At 42.8% G+C, this 24,595-nt stretch overlaps 1 protein-coding gene across 1 annotated transcript in view; it reads left to right on the forward strand.

Moving 5' to 3' along the window:
* The window catches only part of LOC144475820 (cell adhesion molecule Dscam2), a 309,344-nt gene that overhangs the window by 274,622 nt on the left and 10,127 nt on the right, over positions 1-24,595 (forward strand). The window contains exons 16-23 of the mRNA XM_078192123.1: positions 2,630-2,778; positions 2,996-3,150; positions 7,385-7,566; positions 12,656-12,961; positions 18,599-18,895; positions 20,353-20,485; positions 20,547-20,674; positions 24,114-24,542. Of these exons, the coding sequence (XP_078048249.1) occupies positions 2,630-2,778; positions 2,996-3,150; positions 7,385-7,566; positions 12,656-12,961; positions 18,599-18,895; positions 20,353-20,485; positions 20,547-20,674; positions 24,114-24,542 (1,779 nt within the window). The remainder of the gene's footprint in view (positions 1-2,629; positions 2,779-2,995; positions 3,151-7,384; positions 7,567-12,655; positions 12,962-18,598; positions 18,896-20,352; positions 20,486-20,546; positions 20,675-24,113; positions 24,543-24,595) is intronic.

The raw sequence follows: 24,595 nt of genomic DNA on the forward strand, positions 1-24,595 counted from the left end.
TGTTTCGTAACACCTTAACCCTTTGCACTCCAAGCCATTTCAACTGGAAATTTAAAATAATTTTTCTAATTTTTCTAATATCTATAAAAATCATTTTGGTTCGTGCCACAACAACTTCAATGACGCCGTCGAGTCACCACTGGAGTGCAAAGAGTTAACACTAGCTCTACCAAAGTACCAATTTTGCGTAATTTATTTGAACACTTTACCGACCGATCATTTGGTCGTGAAAAAGCTCAATGTTGAGGTTATGTTTCTATTTTGATTTTATTTATTTTATTAATTCCGAAAGAAATCTAATGTCTAAAAAATTGTATAATAATATTGAAGCTTACAGTGGTACAGTCAAACACGTTTATATCAATAATAAATACCTAATTATTGATTATCATGATAACCGATTCACGAGCTACCAATCGGGGATAAAAGTCGATTTATAAGCTGTCGGTCGATAAAGTGTTAAAATAGTCGCAATTGTAAGGACTCCTTCATAGAGAACAACTGAATCGATTTTAATAAAATTTTAATAAGATTTGAATAAGTCATCGGTTATAATAAATAAACCACAAAGTTTCAATAAATTCAATTTTATCGTTTCTATAAAGCACAACCGTTCAGCTACTTGCACGCGCTGATAAAGATTTTCCGTCCAGGGCAAACAGTGATTGGCGGGTTCTAGGCTCCACCCCGAGGGCAAGGGTGGCCCTTCCTTAGCTCCTCGAGGGGCTTCTTAGCAGTTAACTAAACGTTATTGGCTAAGGATAGCGTCAGAGATCGACTGCGGATAACAGTCGAAATTGAGTAAAATAGAATGAGAATCGTACGATCGGTATAATAAAGCAATTCGTGCGAGTGGAGGAGGAAGCGTAGCATGAAAACGTGTAAACACTTGAACGTTTTCTTTCTCACGCGTCGTTGCTCCGCCGAGACGTTTGCTCGTAGCTTTGCCCTTAGCCTCTGCGGCTTAACTCTTGCCCACCGCGAGGCATGTTATATTTCAATTATATTGTTCGACGGTTCTGATGTTAAAGATGTTGAAATTAATATCGCCACATTAAACGTTATATTGCAATTATACATATAATTACAATCAAATATCAATGAATTATCGATACCAGCAAAGGACGAGTTAAAAAGATCGCTTACGTCAGTAATAACGGACTTTCCATTATCATAAAATTGCCGATTCTCATCGAAACCTTATGAAGTATCATGGTCAACTTTTTGGTGGCGTTCTGCGCCGTTTGTTCGCCCAGGCAAACGTTGGTCCGCCGTAAACGTTAGTTCGTTATCTCGACGGTGATACACATTCCGTTCGAGACCGGTACACGCGGGTTATTACTTCCTAATCGATCGACGGTTCGACTATAAAGATCGCCGACGACATTAAAGGGCGTTTAATGCGACAATTTGAAGTATACCGCTTTTTTTTTTATGCACCGACGTATTTTATGACCGAGCCGTGTCGCTTTGAATAGACGGCAAATTGATGCTTTAGCGGTTTCGTCGGGCACTGAAGAATTCGCACAGAACGGATAGCAAACGGTCTGTGGATGTTTATGCGGATTCGCGAATTGTTGCGGTGATACGTGACGCTGGATACTTGGCATCGTTGCCTTCGATATTTCCAAATGGCGACCGGAACTTTGCCCATTTCTTCGTTTTTCTTTGTCACGATGTGTACGTGTACTTTTTTCATATTTTCATTATTTTCTTCTTCTTTTCATTCTTTTATTTTCTTTTAATTCTTTTCTATTTTAACCTTTTACACTCGAGTGGTGAAAAGTAGCGGTTAGCAGATCTCAAACGTTCGATTTTTACAGTATTGAATTTCTACCATTGTTAACCCGGTGGAAGACGCGTTCAATACTGTAACACATGTTTTCGCTAATGGGTCAAAAATACTAGAATTCAAAATATTAAAAATCATGGCTTCAGAATAACTTTTTTAACTTACTTTTATATTATAATATGTGTGTTAAAGTGCGAACAAAATTTAAAAAACTCTTTAAAAAATGATAACAAAAAGTCAATTTTCTTAATTTTGCTTTACCACTTCCCTAATCAATTTTATTATAATATCACCCATTTAATCACCAGTATGCAATACACAATTGTAATTTGGCTCTTTTAACATTTGACAACAATAGCTATCCAAGCATAAACATTCACAGTCGGGCACTAACCGAGAATAAACGATCCAGGTGCTTTAGAATGGCTAGACTCGTTAAATTCAGCAGCTGTTTCTACAATAATAATTTAATTTCAATATCACTCGGTTCAAAATGAACTAAAAGCATATTGGACAATGTAGGGGATACAATCGCGTGTCGCTCGTTGAAACGCGACACGGCCGACGAAATCAAAGTATAGAATACACCGAGGAAGAGTTGAATCGGAACAGAATCACGCGGGAGTAGCAGCGGTCGTTTCCGAGAGCCGAGCAAAGAATCGTGGCCGCGTTTCGTGTCGCTTGCGAGAACCGTGCGCTCCGAATCTCTTTGCTCTCTCTCTCTTTCTTTCTCTTTCTTTCTTTTTCTCTTTCTATCTATCTATCTATTCTATCTCTATCCAATCGATCATCGATGCACACCTGCTCTAAGCGTTGTCGTTGCCTTTTGCTGGAAAGACGTGTGGCATGAGCACAACTCGCAGAAGATGATGGCGGGGAACAACACGGTCGCGCTGGTGTCGCCGCTAAAACCGGCGACCTTCTACGACTTTCGGGTGCTTGCGGAAAATCACTTTGGAACATCAGCGCCAAGCGACATCCTTCATGTCAGTATCAAACATTATCAGCATGCCTCAAGTTCGAACTACAAAAGAATGCTCGATGAAAGAGAGAAAACTCGTCATTCGAGACCGCGCGCGTTCATTCATTATCCTGTTATTATTAACACGATGCCCGACTGACACGTGATTTCTTTTTTCCCCGCACGATCGGCGGGGCCGTCAACGCAATTCGAACGACGATCGACGGATACGCACACAACAGGCGCAGACCGACGGCGAGATACCTGGCGGACCGCCGAGACACGTCACCGCTAGGCCCCTAGGACCGCAGCAAGTGAAGGTCACCTGGCAACCGCCGGATCGATCCCTCTGGAACGGGGAACTTCTCGGATACACCATCAGCTACGCCAATCTCGGGTATCGTTATCCGTTTATGACTGTTTAGAATAGTTTCCAGCGCACCCCGAGATCCCAAAGTCCTGCGAGCGAACCGACCCGCGCCGGCACGTCGATGGGGCTCGAATCTTCGCCGATTACCGCGCGACGTTCCCCGACAATGGACCCCGGCCGAGCGAGCTCGTCCATCGCCGTAATTCCGCTCGCGGCCGGATAAGGATAATCGTCGCGCTTTTGTTCCGTGCGATCTCGATACCGATCTTCAGACCACATCGTTCGATCGTTCGCGCACCGCGTCCATCCCCGCGGACGATTCCTCGGTGACTAATTAACGACGGCTCGCTTCGAACCCTTTTCACGTATTAAACGATTAACCTCTTGCCATCGTGACAATCGGTTAACATTCCGATCTCGTGCGTGGTCTATTAAAATCGTCGCGTTTTGTTATCACGCGGCTTTATACAGCGACCATGAAACCACCCTCCGTCGTTCGCGCATATCGCGTCTACACCGTGGATATTCTGCAGCGAATAATTATCGCCGGTTGTATTCGAGTCCTTTCAATGGAAAATTCTTTTTACGTGTCGTAACCTGTTTTTAAAGTGTATACTCGTTGTAACTAGATATCGCGATGCTTTATGCAAGATAAAAATTGTTTATGTAAATTGCGTGGAATTTATATTCAAGGGAAACGTGTTTCTTTTGTTAAATATTGTTCAATTTGTCTTGTGTCTTTACAGATTGATATTCATGCGTTTATTACGTGGTAATAAATGCATGAAAGACGGAGTTTAGGCGACGAGTATACTGATCAAAAACAGGTAACCGGTTGAAAAGGATATTTGATATTTTATTAATACTACACTTGTGTGATTATAGAAAATTAAACACTTTTCAAATAGAGTGTAATAGCTAAATTGGTAATTAACTAACATCTTGGTACTAACTAACCTCAAATTTGGAAATTGAAAAAATTCTGAAACTCTAAAAATTTCTTGTTCTTGCATAAATTCACAAGGGTGGAAATTAACCCCCATATATCCGGTTATTTATTTTATTACTACAATTCGCAAATTACACGAGATATTAAAGTCTTCAAGCAAAAGTTACTTTTTCCGACCGAACCTATCGCGCGCCATACAATTCGTTAATTATTTAAACAATCGGAATAGTATAGTTAAAATCAGTTCGCAGCCGCATTAAATATAATACGTCCGGCGAGTCGTTCGGTTCGCTAACGATATTCATGGCTGCGATATTTTCTAAAACCCCGCGGTGGCTGTACCCCGCGTGTTGCGAAGTAAATTGAACAAAGAGGAGTCATAGGTACCATAAACTGCGCTCTCTGTGCGTTGCGATTCTAAATAACAACGGGCATAAAATTCCTTTGACTTTATTCTGCGCGAAACTACGAGAACGAGGTCATCGCGCAAGTGTGACGAGCTGGATAGCGAGCACCGTCGCTGTTTCGCGTTTTATCAATTCGGCGCAGACTTTTGTTCGCCGCGAACGCGTGGATTGATTCCCCAAAGATTCTCATTATAAACACATGAATTGGTGCGGTCCGTTGACAATGGTTTCGTTTGAAAGGGATAAATCGAAACATTGAAAATTGAACGCTGTGGGTTTCGACTGGATGCATTAGTAATTAGACCGCGGGATTGTATACACTTATCGCAAAAGCGAAAATTCAAGATTAAATAGCAGTGTGAACATTTTAAAAAATTAAAGATACTGCTATATTATATGCAGCATATCACAATTACTAAAAACAAAAATAAACGACTACGAAGCTCCGGTATCTTGCAACTCGTGCACGGAATTTTTATTTCGCATAGCAGTCCGTAGTCTAGTAATTAGTATACTGGAGTAACAAACAGAAACGAAATGCAAATTTATTTTCTCATTTAATAATTTTGATAATAAGTAAGAAAGAGTGTAATAATGTTCTTGATATTATGTAGCGTCTCTAAGGTTTTATATATCACTCTCATATTTTTCATAAGTGCATAAATTCGCGAATTTAGTAATTAAAACTTTCAGCTTCTCGCGTAACCTATACATATTATATTCGTAGTCGTTTTAAACGATTTTGTCGAGAGGCTGTAAGTAAGACGTGCCATAGGGCATTCTTTGAAAGATGAGATCCGGTATACACCATCAGTCGTAATAACTGTCGACCCCATCGCAGACACTCGAGACTAATTGCATCAACGTTCTCGGCGGGTAAGATGGCCGATTGCTATTATGACTACTCATGTTCATATTTCAAGTCTCGTCCTTTGAAACGTAGACCGCACTTCCTAGAACGTAAACGGATTTATTAGACAATTCCATGGGAGCCCACTGTTCCCTTTAACAAGATGTCAATATAATTTCGATCCGGTCCCCGTTCTTCGCGCATCGCAAGGAAATGTGCCGCGGCAGCGCAGAATGTTCACGGTATACGCGTTTCATTTACTCGAAGGTAAATTTAATAATAAGTGGGACGCAGTCGCGTGTTACAAAGGTTGGACGAAAATAAAAGAAGAGACGCTACAAAAGATATAACTTGTTAAAATGCAGATCGAGAAAAAAAATTTCAGCGAAACTTTGCACGGGATGCTAGATTACACGGGTAACGAACACAAAGCACCGAGGGGAAGAATCACTTATCTTCTGTAATTTACAACGGGGATCGTAACTTATAATCGATGTGAAAAAACTTGCATAACAATTACTAGTTTGCTTGGAATGTTGTAGGTGCCGGCGAAAATTTAAAACCGTTATTCGCGAGAAGATTTATTAAATATAATTTATTCAATGTAATTTAGTAAATGCCACTTAATCGATACAATTTAGTGAATGCAATTTATTAAATACGGCTTAGTATATACAATTTACTGACTACAATTTGGTTAATAAATTTTATTAAATACGATTAAGCGAATGCAATTTTAATAAATGCGGTTTAGTGAATGCATTTTAATAAATACGGTTTAGTAAATGCATTTTAATAAATACGGTTTAGTAAATGCATTTTAATAAATTCGGTTTGGTAAATGCAATTTAAAAGTACAATTCGGTAAATATAAACTAGTAAATTCAATTTTCTATATAACATTTATTAAGTACAATTTAATAAATACAATTTAATACGTAAAATTAATAAAGTACACTTTGTTGAGTACAATCTATAGAATACAATATATAAAATACAACTTGTAAAATACAATTTCTTTCAAAAGCAACATATATAAACAATTAAAATAAATTTTCCTCTTGGTAACCGTTATTGGTGGCCGAAATAAACTTCCTGTCGCCGCTAACTATTACGAGTGGCCCAAGCAGAATTCGCACAGATCGATAATTAGAAGTAACTGAAATAAAATGTCCGTCATCAATAACAATGATCGGGAACGAGTAAAAATCCTCGGTGGTCGCGATTGTTATCCACGACCAACAAAAAATTGATATCCGTTCGCGTTATTTGACAGTTTCTTTCGTATTTCGCTATATCATCGTCGACTAGAAAACTGAAAACGGTGCTGTCGCAAGGTTCGCGAACAACAACGGCCAGCGTACAACAGGACGAATTAACGGTTCGCGAGTGCCGGGATTCCCACCGATCCCGAAAAGCCAATAATCCCGGAATGCGGCAACGATCCCGGCGACAACAAATTCTTGTTAAGAGACTGCGGAAATTAATCGGACGATTTTAATATTCGTCAGCGGAGGGAAGGCGTCGCGAGAGTTCGGTTCCGACTCACGGGCGAAAGTTCCGACGGGTTTCGGCGCGTTTCCAGTCGGACTAATCGGATTTCTACGGAGTCCTCTCCCCCTCTCCGCGATTCCCCGGGATTCTTTTTCGATCTTCCGGCTGGTAATTCCGGATGAATCGCGGTGACTCGTAGCGGGAACGAGGGGAGGTGGGGCTCGTTCCGGGAACGCGTCGCGACGCCTCCGGATCGGCGGGGCCCCCCCCGCGGACGATCGAACTTCCGGTAACGTTCCCGTTCCCGGCGTCGACTCTCTCGCGTCGTCGAGATGAAGAATTTCATATCGTCGTCGGGAAAGAAAGACGACGCGGTCGGCGGGAGGAGGGGAGGAAGGAGGGCCACGGGTATCAGCCGCAAGTTCCGGGGAATCAGAGGACCCGTTTTTCGCTCCAGTTTGCCCGGGATGGCTTTAAGTATCGTCACGAGTTCCGCGCGCGCCTTCCTTCCCGCGCTTTATCTTTCCGGTTGGAGGCACATCGGTCGTGGCTTTATTTCAGAGAGAATGATCAATCGGTGAACATCACCAGAGTGGGAATCACGGGAAACGGGGACGGTTCGTACGATTATAGGCTAACCGGCCTCCGAAAGTACACCCAGTACAGCATCGTGGTGAAGGCGTTCAATAATAAAGGGGACGGCCCCGGATCCGACCCAGTCACCGTGCAGACCCTCGAAGACGGTGAGTACTTGGCGCACAGGCCTTCTCTCCTCCACTTTTTCGCATCCCAGCTTTAGTAGACTTTCGCGAAGTGGGTATTAACGCGTTCATAATCGCGTGATGCATGGCCCGCTACCAACTTCGCCGGTCTTTCTGCATTTATGGCTCGTTAGAGACTCGACTCTCTCTTCTCCTGGAAATTTACTCATCTTCTTCCCCCAGTAGTCGGCTGTTTTTTGGCGTCTCGTCGCCCCGATGCTCCTTCTGTTAGAACAATAGCATTGTTACGTTTTAACGTAAGATTTAATGGCCAGATTTGGAGGCTTGATTCTTGGTGAACGTTTTTTGAAATAATATTTTAAATAACGTGTCATTCCATTTTATGATTATTTTAAGCAATTAATTGCGTTGTGAAATTCCTCTTGGCAAATTTTATTGCGAATTATTTTCTTTGTTATATTTGAAATAAGGACGTAATGAAATGTGCCGTTTATTCGAAAGTGGTCCAGGTTCGTTTATTTTATAATTCGTATATTTAAGGGCTTCGCGTTGCAATAAATTTTAAAATATTGCCAACTACAGAATGGTACAATGTTTTATAAATCTTTGCTTTGTTAGGAGGCTTTGCTGAAACGGAATTATATCTAACGTAGAAATAAAATAGCTAGTTCGACTCGAATAATTATATGATATATAATTATATAATTGTCTATTATTTCACGCTTGTGACATTATTTTTACTTTCGAACAACAACATTGAAAATATAAAATTCGAGATGAATTATTATTTTAATTACCAATAGTCATATCGTATTCCCATTTTAAATAGTCATTTCTCATTTTCATTTCAACCAGTCATTTCTTATTTTGATTTCAAATGAAATATGCCCTCGCCTGCATGCACTTATATTCCTATTAAAAATACGACCATGGTCGTCAGCAATTACGTTCGCACCCCTTTCCACCTTCTAACAGTGACCTGTAAAGAACGAATGCTATTCCATTCGTATTAAATCGGAACAAAGCTCTGTTCTCTCGTCATAAATATATAAGCATTCGCACAAACGTAGTCTCGCGATAAATATAAATTTTCTTTCACTTCCAAGAAACGATTGCGACAGAAAACCGTCCAATTTCAATCGAAAGAGCTCTGTTCCGATTTAAGAAACTTTTACTCCGATCGAATTGTCAATAACCGAGCACCTTGGCATGTACAAACGATTTAGCGAAATGATTGCCATTTTGCGGCTACATCCATTAAGATCGCCAGGAAAGTTTCCGCGAATCCATTAATTCGCCCTGCTCTCCCCCCCCCCCCCCATCCCCACCCTCCGCCATCCCGAAATAATCAGTCATTTTCACCGGGCCTGTCTGCCTAACAAACATTAACGCCCGGTTGACACACGTACCGCCCATTTGAAACAATTAAACGCGCCGGGTGCGTTCCCGTGTACAAAAACTACTCCCATTATACGCGATGTCTCCCCCGATGGCAGAAACTTTCTGCCGGCTCATTCATTCCTGTTCCACCAAATGACATGTTCATTTCAGAGGTGCAGAGTTGTTGCCTTATCAAGCCCGCGAAGGGAACGCGCCGGAGCACGAAAATAAATTGTCAATCTACTTGCTCGCGAGCGTCCTCCCCCGCTTTCATTTCCGCGACCGTGTATAACGAAGCGTTCAAAATTTATACGAATTTAGTATTTGAGGTTCAAGCTTCCGTCGTAATGTCATTTGTTTAAAAAAAAAAAAAGAAATAAATTCGCCGATAATAAACGTTAACAATGTTCAGCTTGGTAAGACGACAATACGTGAGTCGAGGCAAGTGCAGACTATTTTTTATAGAATTTGACGTAAAACGTGTATATTTTCATTTCGATTATATTTTCATTTGATGTCTCTGTTTGCTTCGAATGTTAATGTTAAATACTTTTTAATCCTTGGACTAAGAGTGGCCCACTATATTTTGCGAACTGCGGCGCTTTCGTCGTTGCATCAATTTATTGCGTTAAACACGTAATTCATGTTGCAGAAAAACGAAACAAATTATAGCAAATACTTAACATTTATTACAACGTGCGTGTGAAATTTTTGTTAAAATTCACTGTACCTACGAAATACCGATACAAACGAGACGAGTACAGTAATTCAGCAGATGCGCTGATAAATATGTACAATAGGTTGATGCACTTGTCCGGTTAACGGAGTTAGACCGCTTCGCCGGAAGTTCTCGAGACGGAATACCTTCCCGTCAACGTCGATTACACTCGATCGGAATTCCCCGGCAACCCCCGATGCATTATTTCCCGGTAGGTCTCGTTACCTCGGAATAAGACGATCCGGATGATCGTGAATGACCATTACCGGATCTTCTATCCGGTACTCTCCTGTCTGAAAGACGGGTCTGTCAACCGACCGGTCCGCATAAACTCGGTAGATGGGGGGGAGGGGAGGATCACAACCGGGCAAAGATGATCCAGCTTAAAGATATTTCTATCGGGGAACACTGGGCCGGCGTCACCCAGTTCCGGAACGAGAATGCATTTGCTCGTGGCTGCTCTCTCGACAGGGGACGCGCCGGGAATGCCACCCGACCGCGTTCCATTTTCCGTCCCGTTCCGACGGCCGCGGCGGGCCCGAGACAGCGATCCATCGAACGCGGTGCTTCTTCGGGAGAGAGGCTTTTTCGCTCCGCGAGCGCGAAACCTCGCGGAGAAAGTGGGATCCCTTTGTTGCGGTAACGCGCCCGTCGCTCGTCCCTCGATCGTCGCGTCGCGTCGCTCCATATCGCGCGGCGTGCCACGATGCTCGACCGAGTGAACGGTCCGTCGAGACCTGTGAAACACAGTCGGGGGACTGGGGAGATCCATCGGGATGGATCCGCGGCGGAATTGTTGCTTCGAATCCGTCTGCCTGAAACATAACCTGACGTTCGTTCGGCCTCTACGCGAACGCGACGCGGCTGAAATGCGCAAAGAATTCGGCAGAATGGCGCGCGGTTTGTTACCGTTTCTCTGATTCTGCACTCGATTCAAGCGGCAATGGCTACGAGACAAATGCGCGCACTGTGCTGCAGTCAACTTTTTTTCTACCATTTCTGTGACTTTATGTTGCATTCGTATCGTAATAAATGCCATATTGATTGGACTATTAGTGATCAGATTTATACATTATTTGGAACATTGCTTTTTAAGCATTATTTCTTGATACCAAATGACTTATTCAGAAATAACATTGTTCAAGATATTATTTTAAAGAAGTCGTTATTTTATTTTATTACTGTCGTTAAATAATTCTTTGAGACAATTGTAAATTTTTCTAGAAAACAATTGCTGCGTATAGATCAGCATCAAATATTTATTCGAGATAATTGTAGAATCTGCTCGGAAATTTCTCGCTGCATACTATATCGATTATTATAATAATTACTATAATGACATAATGAAATTATTGGAAATGTCTATTACTTTATACCATTCGAAATTATTTTTATTATTAAGCTACAGCATTGAAAATAAAAATTCCATTCGTTTGAGTCAAAATTCACCCAGGTTCGTTTGCACTTATATTAATATTACAAATCATATAAAATATGCGCGTAATAAATATCAGAAATTAAACGAATGCAAATTGCAAGCATAAATGAACCGCCTATGTGCCAATCAAGTTGTTGTTAGCGCACGAAAATCAGAGAACCTAACCCACAAAATTACAGTTTTCCTGAACGACCATTCGGACGACTGCAACTGTGCTTCGCGGCACGAATTGGTCGTCCGAAATGGTCGTCCGAGGCAGCTTGCCGCATCTGCATGTCCCGACGACAAGTTTGCGTTTCAGATAGCGCGCGCACTCTGGCTTCGGCCTCGCGCTCCACATTTCCTCGTCGAAGATTCTTTCTGTCCTAACACTTTCAATTCCCTTACCTTACCGCCCTGTTCCCATCGCCATCAGGACACACTGGAAACTTTCAAAGTTAGATTTCCCACCACTTCGCCGACACTCTGCATGGAGATCGCTGCACTGCTAAGAGCCGCATCCAGAATATAACCCTGCGCCAGTTTGCCAACGAGGCGAGAACCGTGCTTGATAATGGTCAGCGCGAGACTGTTATCATCCGCCCCGCGTAGCCATAGCGAGTTTGAACTGGTCAATTCAGCTGGTCGAAATTCAAAAGAGCTTCGCATTTACATTTTTCGATAAAGTATGAAGTAACAACTTGGTTCATGTATTAATAAATAGCAAGTTTGTTCTTTAATCATTTCGGTAAAGTAAAAATAATACATTGTTATTTTTAATTCTTTTAATCGTTCTACTGTTTCAAATTGAAAGTATTTAATTTTATCATATGCGATGATTATTATTTCTAATTGTAAGTAATACAGTATATGTGATATATGCAATTGATACATGCAAGTACAACGTACAGATTATATACTTTTTGTATATAATTTATTACCCTAATGTGCAATGTACGTAATTTTCTCCATTTTCAGATTCGAATCTGTAGCATGAGATTGTCTAATCTTCTTCAGAACAATAAATTTATGTTTGATAGATTCAATTCAAAATAAATATCATAAAACTAAAATATAGCTTTTACATAAACAAAAATTCACTGTTCTATATCTCACTATTTTAATATACCTAGTGACGGAGTTATTTATGTGTCAGAAGATTCCATAATTTCAGTATAATCAGACGCAGATTTACGAATTGTTCTACGACTATCGTAAATTAATTTCAACGATGAATTCACTGAAAACAATGAATAAACCAAATTTACATTAAAGTTAGACAAAGAATAAAGCTAAGAATTAAAAAAAGAATACATCATTCGTCATGGTATATTCATGTAAATTGGTCAATGAACAAGATTTTGGACAGAATTGTTGAAATTGATTTTCGGCCAACCGAATCGACCAGCTCTACCGGCGGCGCGTGTTGGCCCGACTTCAATTAGCCGCATAACGGCCGAACGCCTTTGTTAGTAGTCCACGGCTGCTCGTCGGAGGACCCCCGGTTAATTGTCCTCGGATGGTTAAAACCGCCGAGGGTCCTTGAGGCGCGATGAGACCCCGGCCAAGCGAATTTACGATACATTCTGACGCAGTTCCGAGCGCCCCGCCGCAGAACGTGGCCTGCGCGGCGCTGACCGGCCAGAACATCCAGGTCACCTGGAAGCCGCCGCCGTCGGACAAAGTTCACGGGGTCGTGCAGGGCTACAAGTTGCTGTACGAGGCCGGCGGCCCGGTCCTGGAGCAGCAGGCCGGCAGAGAGACGAAGATCAGCCACGGTTTGAGCACGGTGCTGCACGGGCTGAGCCCGTACACGAACTACACGGTTCAGGTGCTCGCCTACACCAAGGCCGGCGAGGGTGTCACCAGCAGCCCGGTCTCCTGCACCACCGAAGAAACCGGTAAACTTCTTAGTGCCCGGAGACAAAGGAGAGAAGTCGTCGTCGTCGCGCGCGGGCGAGCTCTCGTTGTCTGCCAGGGACAAGCGTGCCCCCGAACGGAAGTAAATTTCCGACGGCCGTTTCTCTCTGGCACCTTGCCGACTTTACGGCGCGCCGTGCTGTTGATGTTTCGATGGGCCAATACGTTTCCGCAATTGTTCGCCGATTCCGCGGCGCTGCCTGAAAGGACACGGTCCGCCGTATCGCGGACATCTGGCGCGGCACGGTCGCTGCGGGCTATTGAAATTTCAATGGCTGTCGATATTCGTCTTATTGCCTTCCTTCGGGAACGACGCTTCTCTCCCCTGTGCTCCCGCAATTAGTCGAGACATCGTCCGCGATCGTTACCGATAGCATACTTCAGCCGGGATAGTCTACGCCAGACGTGTGCGTACTTCATCGTGCAGGGGCAACTGCGCTCGATTCGGAACTGTTCATTGCTCCCCTCGGTTGTTTGCGAGTTAGTTCGAGGAGCTGCGTTTGGGTCAAGGAACTTCCGGGTCCGAACTTTTGGGGAATTTGTTTGAAATTGTAACATTGGTGGGGCTCGCGGGTTTTCCCCGGTGACGGCGCCGACGTTTTGTTAGCGTTTTGGACATTTTCAATTTAGCCGCGCTTTGTGTTAGTCCGAACTACTGTGCACTTTGAACTGGTTTCTTGTCCTTGTTTCCGCATTGTTCCTTTTTTTGCTATTTTTTAGTTTCGGCTGTTATTGTAACCTATATTTCGCACTATTACTCCTAAAGTGAAAATGCTCGTTGAAGAAGGCATCAGATAACGTCGCGTCATAATTCACCAACAGCCATAACAGAGTATTAATGTCATCTAAAACTATCATTTAATAAAGCGAACACGCTTCACGAAACTGGCAAAATCCAATTTATTTAGATCCACGCTGTTATTAACGTAGCAGTTGCTCCAATACTGTTATTTGTACGATCGGTTCCCACGAATGCGCTTCTATAATTTAGATAATTGCAAAATAAGAGACGAGTTATTTAACTATGATAAATTTAAAAAAAATCAAGCTCGCTTTAGTATCACTGAAAATATAAAATCATCGAGCAATCGAAATTTTGTTCCAAGCATATTTGAACAAAACCAATAGAAATAATAATTGCTTTCAAAGCGCCATTTTCATAACACAAATCGTATCAAAATGCCAAAATAACAATGTTAACAGCTGTGCTATTAATTAAATATTGAAACGGCTGACTCGAAGGATAAACGCTTTTATTGTAAACTAAAAGCACATAGTTGCGTAAGCTTTATGCAAACGCTGCGCACCTCGCGAAGTAATGTTCCCTTAATTTTTAATTGTCTATTCTGCTCGTTAGTTATATTCCCTTAAATGAAACGCGTGCTTGGGGAAGTGTCAAGAAGCGCCTGGGATAATTACCGAGCCTTTGTTATTCCTTTGAGAAATCATACCCTCCCATTATACTATAGTTGATTATATAGCCGATTTCATTCCACGTAGTCCGAGTAACTCTTCGCTGGGAGCAACGAAGGCCACACACAAGTAAGACCCGTCGCACGTCTGCACCTTCGCACACTAGTATAATGAAGGAGGTGACCAATTGCTGTGCTTTTGGTTTGCCTTTGTGCGTAACTAACTTTATATTTATCGAATAAGACATGACAAATTCATTTATTCGTTTCACTTATTTATCTGCGTATTTATAAATTTCATGTGTCTTCTTCTATAAATATAGAATTTAGTTTACTTTGTACATTTGATATAGTTAATGTACAATTCGTGGTGCATAGTTTGACCAGTTATACTATGAGCAGTATTAACTATAATAATACTAACTAATAATAGTCATTTTTAATAATCTAATTTTTCTTCAAATTCGAGTTTTGAATTTAAAAATGTTATTCTCCTTTTTCGACTTATTTATTCATATAGAATCACTTTCGACCTGTTGTAATACGCGATTTGAAGCATCTATATAATTTTCATACGTCATTGTAATTTATGATTTTCGTTCCTCTCGACGAGTACTATACGTTACAATTAAAAATAAAAACTTCACTCTTTAGATTTTCTAAATCAAGAACAATTTGGCGTTGCATTTTTTAGCAGATCTCCAGCGAACTATAAATGTAGAATCACACTAATGGTCGCAACACATGTATAATTTTCAGTACGACCGATTGGGATTTTTCCATCCACGTGGTTTTGTATTTATTTTCCGACTCTCTAGTCTTATTAAACGGCCGCGTCGTCTCTCAATTTACAGCGAATATTCAGAAGTTCGCGAGCACGCGCTTAAATTCGCACGGTGGTCGAAAACGGCGTCGAAAGTGGCGTTCGCGCACGTCGCTTGAAATTCCGGACCGCGCGGAGGGGTGGGGGGGATGGAGAGGGCCACTTGCCCGGTCCCGAAGCCCGGCGGAATCGGACGGCTCGACGCGCGAGCCGACGAGCCAGAACGCGGGCTAAAAGAGTCAACGACAGAAACTTTAACGCGCCTTTGAAGGTAACGTCAGGCCGCGGCGCGTACCCGTGCTCCCGTTTGCCAAAACCCGCTTCCGGGGAAACTCTGCCGGGGCAGCGGCGGTGCCCGTTTTCCATTAAACGCAGCTGCGGCAGCCGCTGTGCAACGGCATTGGCCCCGGGCGCCGAAACTGCGCGAAATGGGTCGCGAATAATTGTATGGTTATCTCGAAATTCATATTAACCCCGCAGCGGTGTTTCGTGACGCACCGTAATCGAAATTCCGTGTACCACAAAGAAAACGGAGAACGCCTCGTCGTCAACCAAAAGGAACGACTATCTTCTCTTTGACCATCGCACAGTGTACTGTTCGTTGTTGAAATGATTGCACAATTTCGGTCGTAAACCAAGGAAACCCACTTGGCAATTAACGCTTTACCGATCGGTCATTTTTATTCTTTTATTTTTAAAATGTTTAATCAAACTTAGCGAAAGTGGTTTCTATATTATTCGATTTCTGTTATTATAGGTTATACCAGATTCTGTTATTATAGGTTATAGTATTAACCCCTTCCCGTACTTTAGCGAGTCAGACTCGCGATGAAGATTTTTGCCCAAACATGAATATCGCGAGTCAGACTCGCGAACAGTTACTTGGGCCAAACATAAATATCGCGAGTCTGAGTCGCGAACACATACTTGGGCCAAACGTAAACATAACAAGCCGAGCTCGCGAACTGATTTTTTTGCCCGTTACGTCACAAACATCAGTCTGGTCTGTTTAGCGCGCGTTTATGCGGACCGCTCGGGGCCGAGTTTCGTCGAGCTAAATGGCACGGGAAGGGGTTAAACTACTAACATTCTTATATTTTAATAACGTTAGTATTAAACAGTACTTACTTCATCCATTTTATTTATTTGATTTTTTTCTATTTATTTTATCCATCACGAAAGACGTCTGATATTTTTAAAAATATTTAATAATACGGAAGCTTGCAGAACTACAGTTTTAGACTAAATATTTATCACAGGATAATGTTTTTAAAATTGGACCGCGCCGTAACGTACAAAGAAAAACTGTTTGAAACATTCACCCTATTGGTACACAGATTTTTCTACAGATCTTTCACGCGATCAAACGCCTTGCAAAAAATATTGGACCAGCGAAAAATCGATGTTTTATTTTCAAAGCAGTTTTTAATGTCCTCCTTTCCGATACCTAAATGATACTAAACGGCGCATCGATAACGGCGTGCGTCACTCGGGCCGGGCGTCACAGAAATAGGAAAGATATTTCTCGAGTTTGTTGTTAAGGGCTGCTTTTACTTTTGATAAACGTCCTACTTTCCGCGGTCTGAAATCAATTCCACGTAAGAAAAGATTCCGCGAAGTTTATTTAGAACAACCCTTGGGGAAATACTGGCCTTTCATTCCTTATTTACTTCCACGATGCGAATCACAGAAATCGAACTCGACGTTTAGAAGTATACGATCGTTTCGTTATATTCGTGTGGTCATTCGTTATAACCCCTTACCGTACTATTTGGTTCATAGTTACAAGGACGAGCAGTTTTTCTACTTTAAGAATTACTTGGAAGGAACAAGAAAAATTTTTGTTGCGTTTGTTTAAATGGTTATTTAAATTGTTTTTAATGGTTATTAATTATATTTAATTAAATGGTTGAATACCGATGATAAGAGAACTTTATTCCGGCTAAAAAGAACGGACTAACATTTATACTTAAAGAGGCAAGAAAAATACGGCGAGGGGTTAACCGGTCTCGATCTACTTTTTTTTCTCCTGTTTCCTAATCAGTGACCTTAATAATCGCGACAGCGTGTCGCGCGCGCTTCGGTTGTCGAAGTCGCTATCAAAAGCAGCAGCAGCTGGCTTTTACGAGATCTGTGCTCTATTCGCATACAGCGCATTCGAGGCATTTTCTTAAATCTGCCGAACAATACGGCAACGGACCCCCGGCGAGGTGTATCTGCCGATGGAGGCTCGAAATTGGACCACTCGAACGAGCCCCTCCGATCGATACTCCATTCTCTCGTTTGCGTGTTACCCAGACGATGCGTCCAGATAGACAAAAATTAACAATGAGAATTCCTCGAGCGTTACGTTCCACGAGCAACAAATCGTCGAACGTCGCAGTCCCGTGGATCAATGCTCCGCATAATTCATAACCATCCTGCTACGTCCCATCTCTTTAACTCGCTAAAAGGCTACTTAAGAAACTACCGGCGCACTTTGCAATTGATTGGTTTACAGTAATAAGACGGAAGCTTCGCTTTGCATACATTATCTCCCGTATTTGCTCTAGATTTCGTCGCGCGGAGCGTTTTACATTAAGCAGTGTTCGAAAATGGTTGTAGAACTCGAGCTCCTCGAAGGTCAGGCAATTATATAAAATCTCAAACAATTACAGGCAATTGATAGAATAAAGAAGAAAAATTAGAATAACCTTTTTACAGAAAAAAAGTTAGAGTTTCGCTTGGAGTAAACCTAAGTTAGCTCTAAGTAATAAGTATAATTATATAAATCGTAAGAATGCTTCCATAGAATATAAGTGCTATGATCTAAATGAATTGGATTCGCCCAACTTTCATCCGGCAATGCGCGCGAGTCATTTTTACCGTGGCGGTCATTCTTCTCTGTCATGCGTTCGACATAAAAAGCAAACAGCGCCGCGGTACAGCAATCAATTGGAAATGGCCAAAAACGTCAAGCAAACCGCAAGTTCCCATCGGGCGGCGTAAAACTTTTCTGAACGGAAATATCGGTCAACAATAAATTCGTGGAGGTCGACTTTTAATCTCTCATTGTTGCTCGAGTTGCTACGTCGATCCCGGCAGCGCCCGTTCAATTACCCCCCGCGACAACGGGCGACCATATTACGGCGAGAGCCGACCATTTGTTTCCCCACCGGTTGGAATCCCGCGGAACGGGTCAGCGAGACGCGACAGTGCGGTCGGAAAGTTTTGATCACCAGAAAATAACAACGGTTTGGGGCGAGACCGTATCAACAGTACTGTATCAACAACGCTTCCGTCTCAGTCGGCGGGGGTGTGGGTGGGGTGGGGTGGGGGAGGGTTGTTCCTCGAGCGTTCCGGAGCAGACGTTCCGCCATGACGGTGCCGTTTCTGACCCGTAGTTCCGGACGCGCCGGAGCGTGTGAAAGCGGTAACCAGCAACGAGGACGCGGTGGTGATATCCTGGCTGCCGCCGCGGCGGCCGAACGGCATCCTCACCCAGTACACCGTTTACATTCGCGTGTTGGACCAGGGCAAGGAGATGAAGATCACCAGGAGCATACTGACCGCGCAGAATCTGCAACACGAGGCGACCGGCTTGAAGCAGCGCGAGTCCTACGAGGCCTGGGTTACGGCCTCGACCAAAGTGGGGCAAGGGCCCAGCACTCCGGCCATCAAACTGCAGCTGAGCAATACCGGTAAGCTGACGAATGGGGGAACCGATCGACTTCGATACGCAAATCGTTCGCGAAGAGTATTCAGATACCTTTGAAAATATATTCATTCTTTGGGGAATTTAGATGACTTGAATTTTGTTCGATGGCGAAGCGATCAGTTTATTGTATAATAATTCTTTAATTCTTCTATTATTAAAAGTGGGATAGAAGAATAAAAATCTGCGAGTTTTACGATCCACAGTTGATTGTAAATCATGTTAACGTCGACCAATTTTCGTACAACTCGTATACCATGATTGTGTGTGAATAAAATTCTGTACCGATACGCACATATATTACTAAAGAATTATATATTATAATATACCTATAGAGATGTAGTATTTATTACTATATCAGGAAGTTAAAATCTTCTTTTAATATACCGCTTTCTACTAATCTCAAGGATCAGATTTCTTAATTAAGATTAGTAAACAGATTGCTATCAAGAAAAGTCCTTGTCAAAAATTGTCAACTTTTAGACTTTGAAAATAATCAGTCAAGATCAAGATTGCGGTATCTTGTTAACATTATCTTCCACTAGATCGAAATTATGGAATCGATCTAGCATGATCGTGACTTTTATCTCTCTTGCAGCTTTTAAGTAGAAGTTTCCTTAAATAATTGCAAAAGACCCCCATCTCGTCTCGTTTCGAGCCAACCAAACCCATTTTCTTCGAAGTAACCGCGAAACGTTCGTAACTAACAAGCTAGATCGTGGCGACGCAGTTGATCCCACTTCTGCTGACAACAGCTCGCGAAACTATCGTTTCCAACCGGGAGCGTTTTCTCGCGCTGACTCTCTCTCTCCCCGCGGGATACATTCGAGTTCGAGTTGCGCGTAGTTCGATGCGAAAACCGAGCCAACGAACACGGTAGCTGTATGAAAAATTCCGGGCCGGGTCCCCGTGAGATCAGCGCTGGCGTAATTTCGTTTTTTCTTCGTCATCCACCGCCTCGGGTTCGTCAGGACGGAGGCTCGCAAAGTGGAGTGCAAAACCGTCGCGATCTTCGCGAGCAAGTCGCAGTCACGTCCGCGTTCCTTTGGTCTGCAAGAGGCGTCTAATCGACGCGTTCCTCGCGTTTGACTTGCGACGAGGAAGTTCGCGACTGGCCCGAGTTCGGATCACTGGATCACCGTGACTGGGAATGGCGACCAAGTTTCCGATTACCTTTGCCCCGGCTGCGGAGGAATTATGCATTTTAATCCGCGGCTACGTTGCTCCCGCGGCGGAAGTATCGCCGGTGATCGGAAGCGCCTGTGAACGTATCCGAGGAAAAAGAAAACTTCTTCCGGTCACGGGGCGCGGCGGTGGTTCGAGACCCCGCGTAGAGTCTCGGCGGCGCGGAGCCGTGAACTTTCGTAAACTGAACTCAAACACGGGTCACGGGCTGCCGGGAAGTTTAACGAAGAGCAAGAATAACCGGGGACGTTTAATTAGTTCCAGCGGCTATAATATCGTTCGGAGTGGCACTCGTGGTGCCGTGGAGGGTCGACGTCAATATGACCTGCCTGGCCGTTGGCAATCCGCGGCCAACAGTCGAGTGGCGACGCGGCGACCTCAAGCTCCAGAAGTAAGTGATGTAACGAACCGTCGGATAGGATCCCGAGTCTTATCGCGTGGATTTCCCGCAGATCCGACGTCGGCCCGGATAACACGCTCACGCTGAGGAACGTGCAGAGAACCCACGAGGGCAACTATTTCTGCCACGTGAAGAATCCGCTCGGGTCCGACGAGATCACATACACCCTGCAAGTTCAAGGTATGTAGAGAGACCCCGGGAACCGGGAGTAACGGCGGCTTCTTTGACTCCGGTGTGCTCCCGCGCCACAATTGCTGCTACACCTACCTGCGAGCTATTTCTAATTAGTTCTAATAGGTTCTAATTAGTTCGGATGCGTCTGCGTCCTAGATATTCCGATAGCTTCGTGTGCAGCTTTCGCCTTGTAACTCGCGCAACTCTCGAGTCTCCTTATTTCGTTCGGTGAATTCGTATTACGTTTGAAACGTGTATCTTCGCGAACGGTATATCTCAAACAAAATGAAGCTAATTTCGGTGCATTAAGACCCGGATGCCGGGCCGTTCTCAGTGCTATTCAGCCGGCAATGTCGACGATCTCAGCTTCATGCATCAAGATTTGAAACATATTTTTAATACTAGAACTATCAAACTGGTCTACGATTTTTATAATCTCTGATATTATGAAAATGTGTTTGTCAGATATTTTTATACGAATTTCTTCGTTCAAGTATATATTCTTATTAAAATCGTAGAAAGTTTAAATAGATGCAATCACTATTATAAAATAATATAAATAAGTTTATACCTTAGTAGTTTTAGTATTAAAGGTCCTCCATAGAGACCTATCGGTTTTTCCGTTGCTCCTAACATGGAAGTAAGATATTTAATTCAGTTGCCGAAAATTTAATAATTAAATGCTGATTCCTGGTACTAGACTGTATTTAATTTTGATACAATTTATATTACCATTAAACTATAGATCTTTATGAAAGATAAAAATTATCTATATCAATTTCCAGACACAGGAGACAATCACAAGAATCTTTACTTCCTCAATCATTTTAATAAACTAAAATTAACGACGCTTTTAGTTTATATTAATTTGTCCACTATTTTAAATTACCCTCCCTTATTTCTTACAAAATACATAATAAATATAATAAACATAATTGCATAAAATCTGCAGTCTAATTATAATATACACTTCGATGAAGAAGCATACCTAAAAATTTCTCCTAGAAATATTTTTATAGCATCGGCAACAGTAAAAGGGAAGTCGGCGACCAATCATTTTGCCCTATATAGTAGTTCTAGTGTTAAGTACGCTCGGTCGAAATAACCCGGTAATCGCAGTCCGACGGTTAAGGACACGAAAGCCGATCGCGAGGTTTATTATCTAGTCAGGAGGGTTGCGGTAACTTTTCGGCGGGGAGGCCGGCTGGCTACTATATTGGTACGAAGTATGAACTATTTAGCGCTCATGTATAATTCGGAAAACTTCGTATGTGTGCCACGCCTCGCAGGACCGAACTGAAACATGGTAGTAACTGGGATTAAACTTGGGAACTTTGCGGATCACGTGGGCTGTGCATACGCTGAATTTTATGGAAAAAGAATCGAAGTTCACTGACCAACGAAAGCTTGAATATTGTCGCTATTTTCTGTTGCTTCAGAAAAATAATAAGTATGTGTTTATTCAAATTTTTAGCGACTTTAATGTTAATATAGTGGTACGTCGATTATCCGATCCTCCGATATCAAAGTTAATGCGACGACTTTTTCATATAATTGGCTCAATCTAAGTCAAGCTACATGCAAAACGATTTATTGCGCAAATTAATAATGATGAAATCTGACTGAGGAATTAAAGAACCGTTTTAATAATCGGCTATTTATTTCGCTCCCCTTAGCCCGGGCAAACGAGGCGTATATGTTTAATGGAACAGGTTTATTCAATAAATTCCACATAATTGCATCCCTATAACTTGATTCATCATAAATTAAAACATTTCAATTCGGTAACAACTGTGTATCCCCCACCTAATTTTGAGGAACGATTAAGAGATGTCTTCTGTTTCGTTCGTTCGCACAACAAATTCCTACCTTATGACAAAGTATAATAAATATGTATAATAGAGCATTCGATCTAATTATAATACATATAAATTACTCCTGATATCGCAGTAAATCGACAAGGAATTTGTTCGTAATTCCGTGAGGGAATTAATTTCGAATGCTCCACGTTAATAAAATAAGAATGCATGTATAAAATAACCAGGTTATATAAAATGGAGATATTATAGATCAAACAAACTATTTCGGATTTATAATTTAACTATAATTTAATTTTGGCCACCCCGACTGCGTCGTATTAAACGGCAAAATGTGATCATTCTCTTTCGCTAATTTCTCCGCGTAAAATCTCCCCCCACCCCGATTCTACCGTGATTTTCGTATTTCTTTATTTTCGCAGCACTCCCAACCCTTGCTTTCGCACCTAAGTCGGACCGGGACGCGTCCGCTTCGTTAAAAGTTATCGGAAACCATTTTCCGGCTGGCCGGGCGTCGCATTATTTTCCCAGCGAGTAATTCGTACGTACGCGAAGCGCGCGGGGCGAGTGCGTGCGCGCGGGACGCGCTTCGTTATCCGGGACGTCGCGCGAATTCACACGGACGAACGACCGCTGACGTATGCGACACGATCCGGCGCGATCCGCGTGCATACGTGACCGCCGTCGGAATCGGTGAAAAATCCCGAGGAAAAGCGGCAGCCAAGTTCGACGTGGTACCCTCTGTTCGACGACCGCGATTCCTTCGGCATGGAAATCGAAAACGGGATTTGGAAATCCGAGCGGCGAACCAAGAATTCCGAGCCCCGTGACTTATGAATTTCAAGGATCTTTTACTAAACCGTGCAATTTAATGCTGCCGGGCGTCGATGCTCCGCCGCTTAAGAATGCTTCCGATATCTCTCGAGCTCTCCGCCCGCTTGCTGGTCTTTTCTGTCCGACAAGACGCTGATCATCGTTCGTACCACTTGTCTCGCTGAATAAAAGTTGTCTATATCGATTGTGAGAAATGTAACTGAAGTAAACATATTTTTCGTTTTTTATTAATAATAATAATAAAAAGGTATAGATGATATAACACTGAACGTATAAGATTGAAGCTATCTAAATTTGACAATGTATGTCGAAATTCTTTATCAAAATTGCCCAAATTTGCCTAACGACAACTCCGCGGATAATGATCGTAGGATGATGATTCTTTTCCTAAATTAAAGCTTGAAACCTCTACTTTAAAACAGCCTATATCAATTTTAAATTCGATGCACCCTCGCTACTATAATCTTTTAAACATGAGTCCATGTTTGTCATATTAAAAATTGCAGGAAAGACAAAATGCATTTTATAAAATTGATTTACCGTTTACAGTATTTTTGTCATTCCGCCAAGTTGAAATAAAACACAACATTTAAATTCGAATAGACATAGATGGTAAATACAAATTTTCCTCTTCCACTAGGAAATTACTACTATCGAAAAACTTCCGGTGATCATAACCGTGATGGAAACGGCTCGGTGTTAATGCGAATTATTGTACCGCGTAATTAATCATGCACTCGGACGTTTCCAAACACTCGAGGTCGCGTCCCCTCTAATTGACGAACTTTGCACAGTGCCGCCCACGCCGCCGACTTTGCTGGCTACCGGGACGACGACCGACGCCGTGCAGCTGCAATGGAAGCAGGGCGACAATGGCGGCGCCCCGATAAAGGGATTCCTGCTGGCTTATCGCCGCGAGTTCTCCGAATGGGAGGAGGTGATGCTGGATCGCAAAGCGGCCACCCACTTGCTCGAGGGGCTGCAGTGCGGGACCAGGTATCAGTTTACCTTGGCGGCCTTCAACCGCATCGGCAGCGGCAGCGCCAGCAAAATCGAGACAGCCAAGACGAACGGGACCAAGCCGATCGCGCCCACGAAGCATCAGCTGGTTAGGGTCAACCAGACGTTCGTCACCTTGGAGCTGGCGGCGTGGCAGGACGGCGGCTGCCCTTTGCTGTACTTCGTCGTCGAGTATCGCAGGCTACCCGGTGATTGGCTGCTAGGTAAGGACGTCGAGCAATAACCACAAACGTAATTCTAGCTAAAAGAAATGCCC

Source organism: Augochlora pura, chromosome 10 (assembly GCF_028453695.1).
Source record: "Augochlora pura isolate Apur16 chromosome 10, APUR_v2.2.1, whole genome shotgun sequence".
Taxonomy (NCBI): domain Eukaryota; kingdom Metazoa; phylum Arthropoda; class Insecta; order Hymenoptera; family Halictidae; genus Augochlora; species Augochlora pura.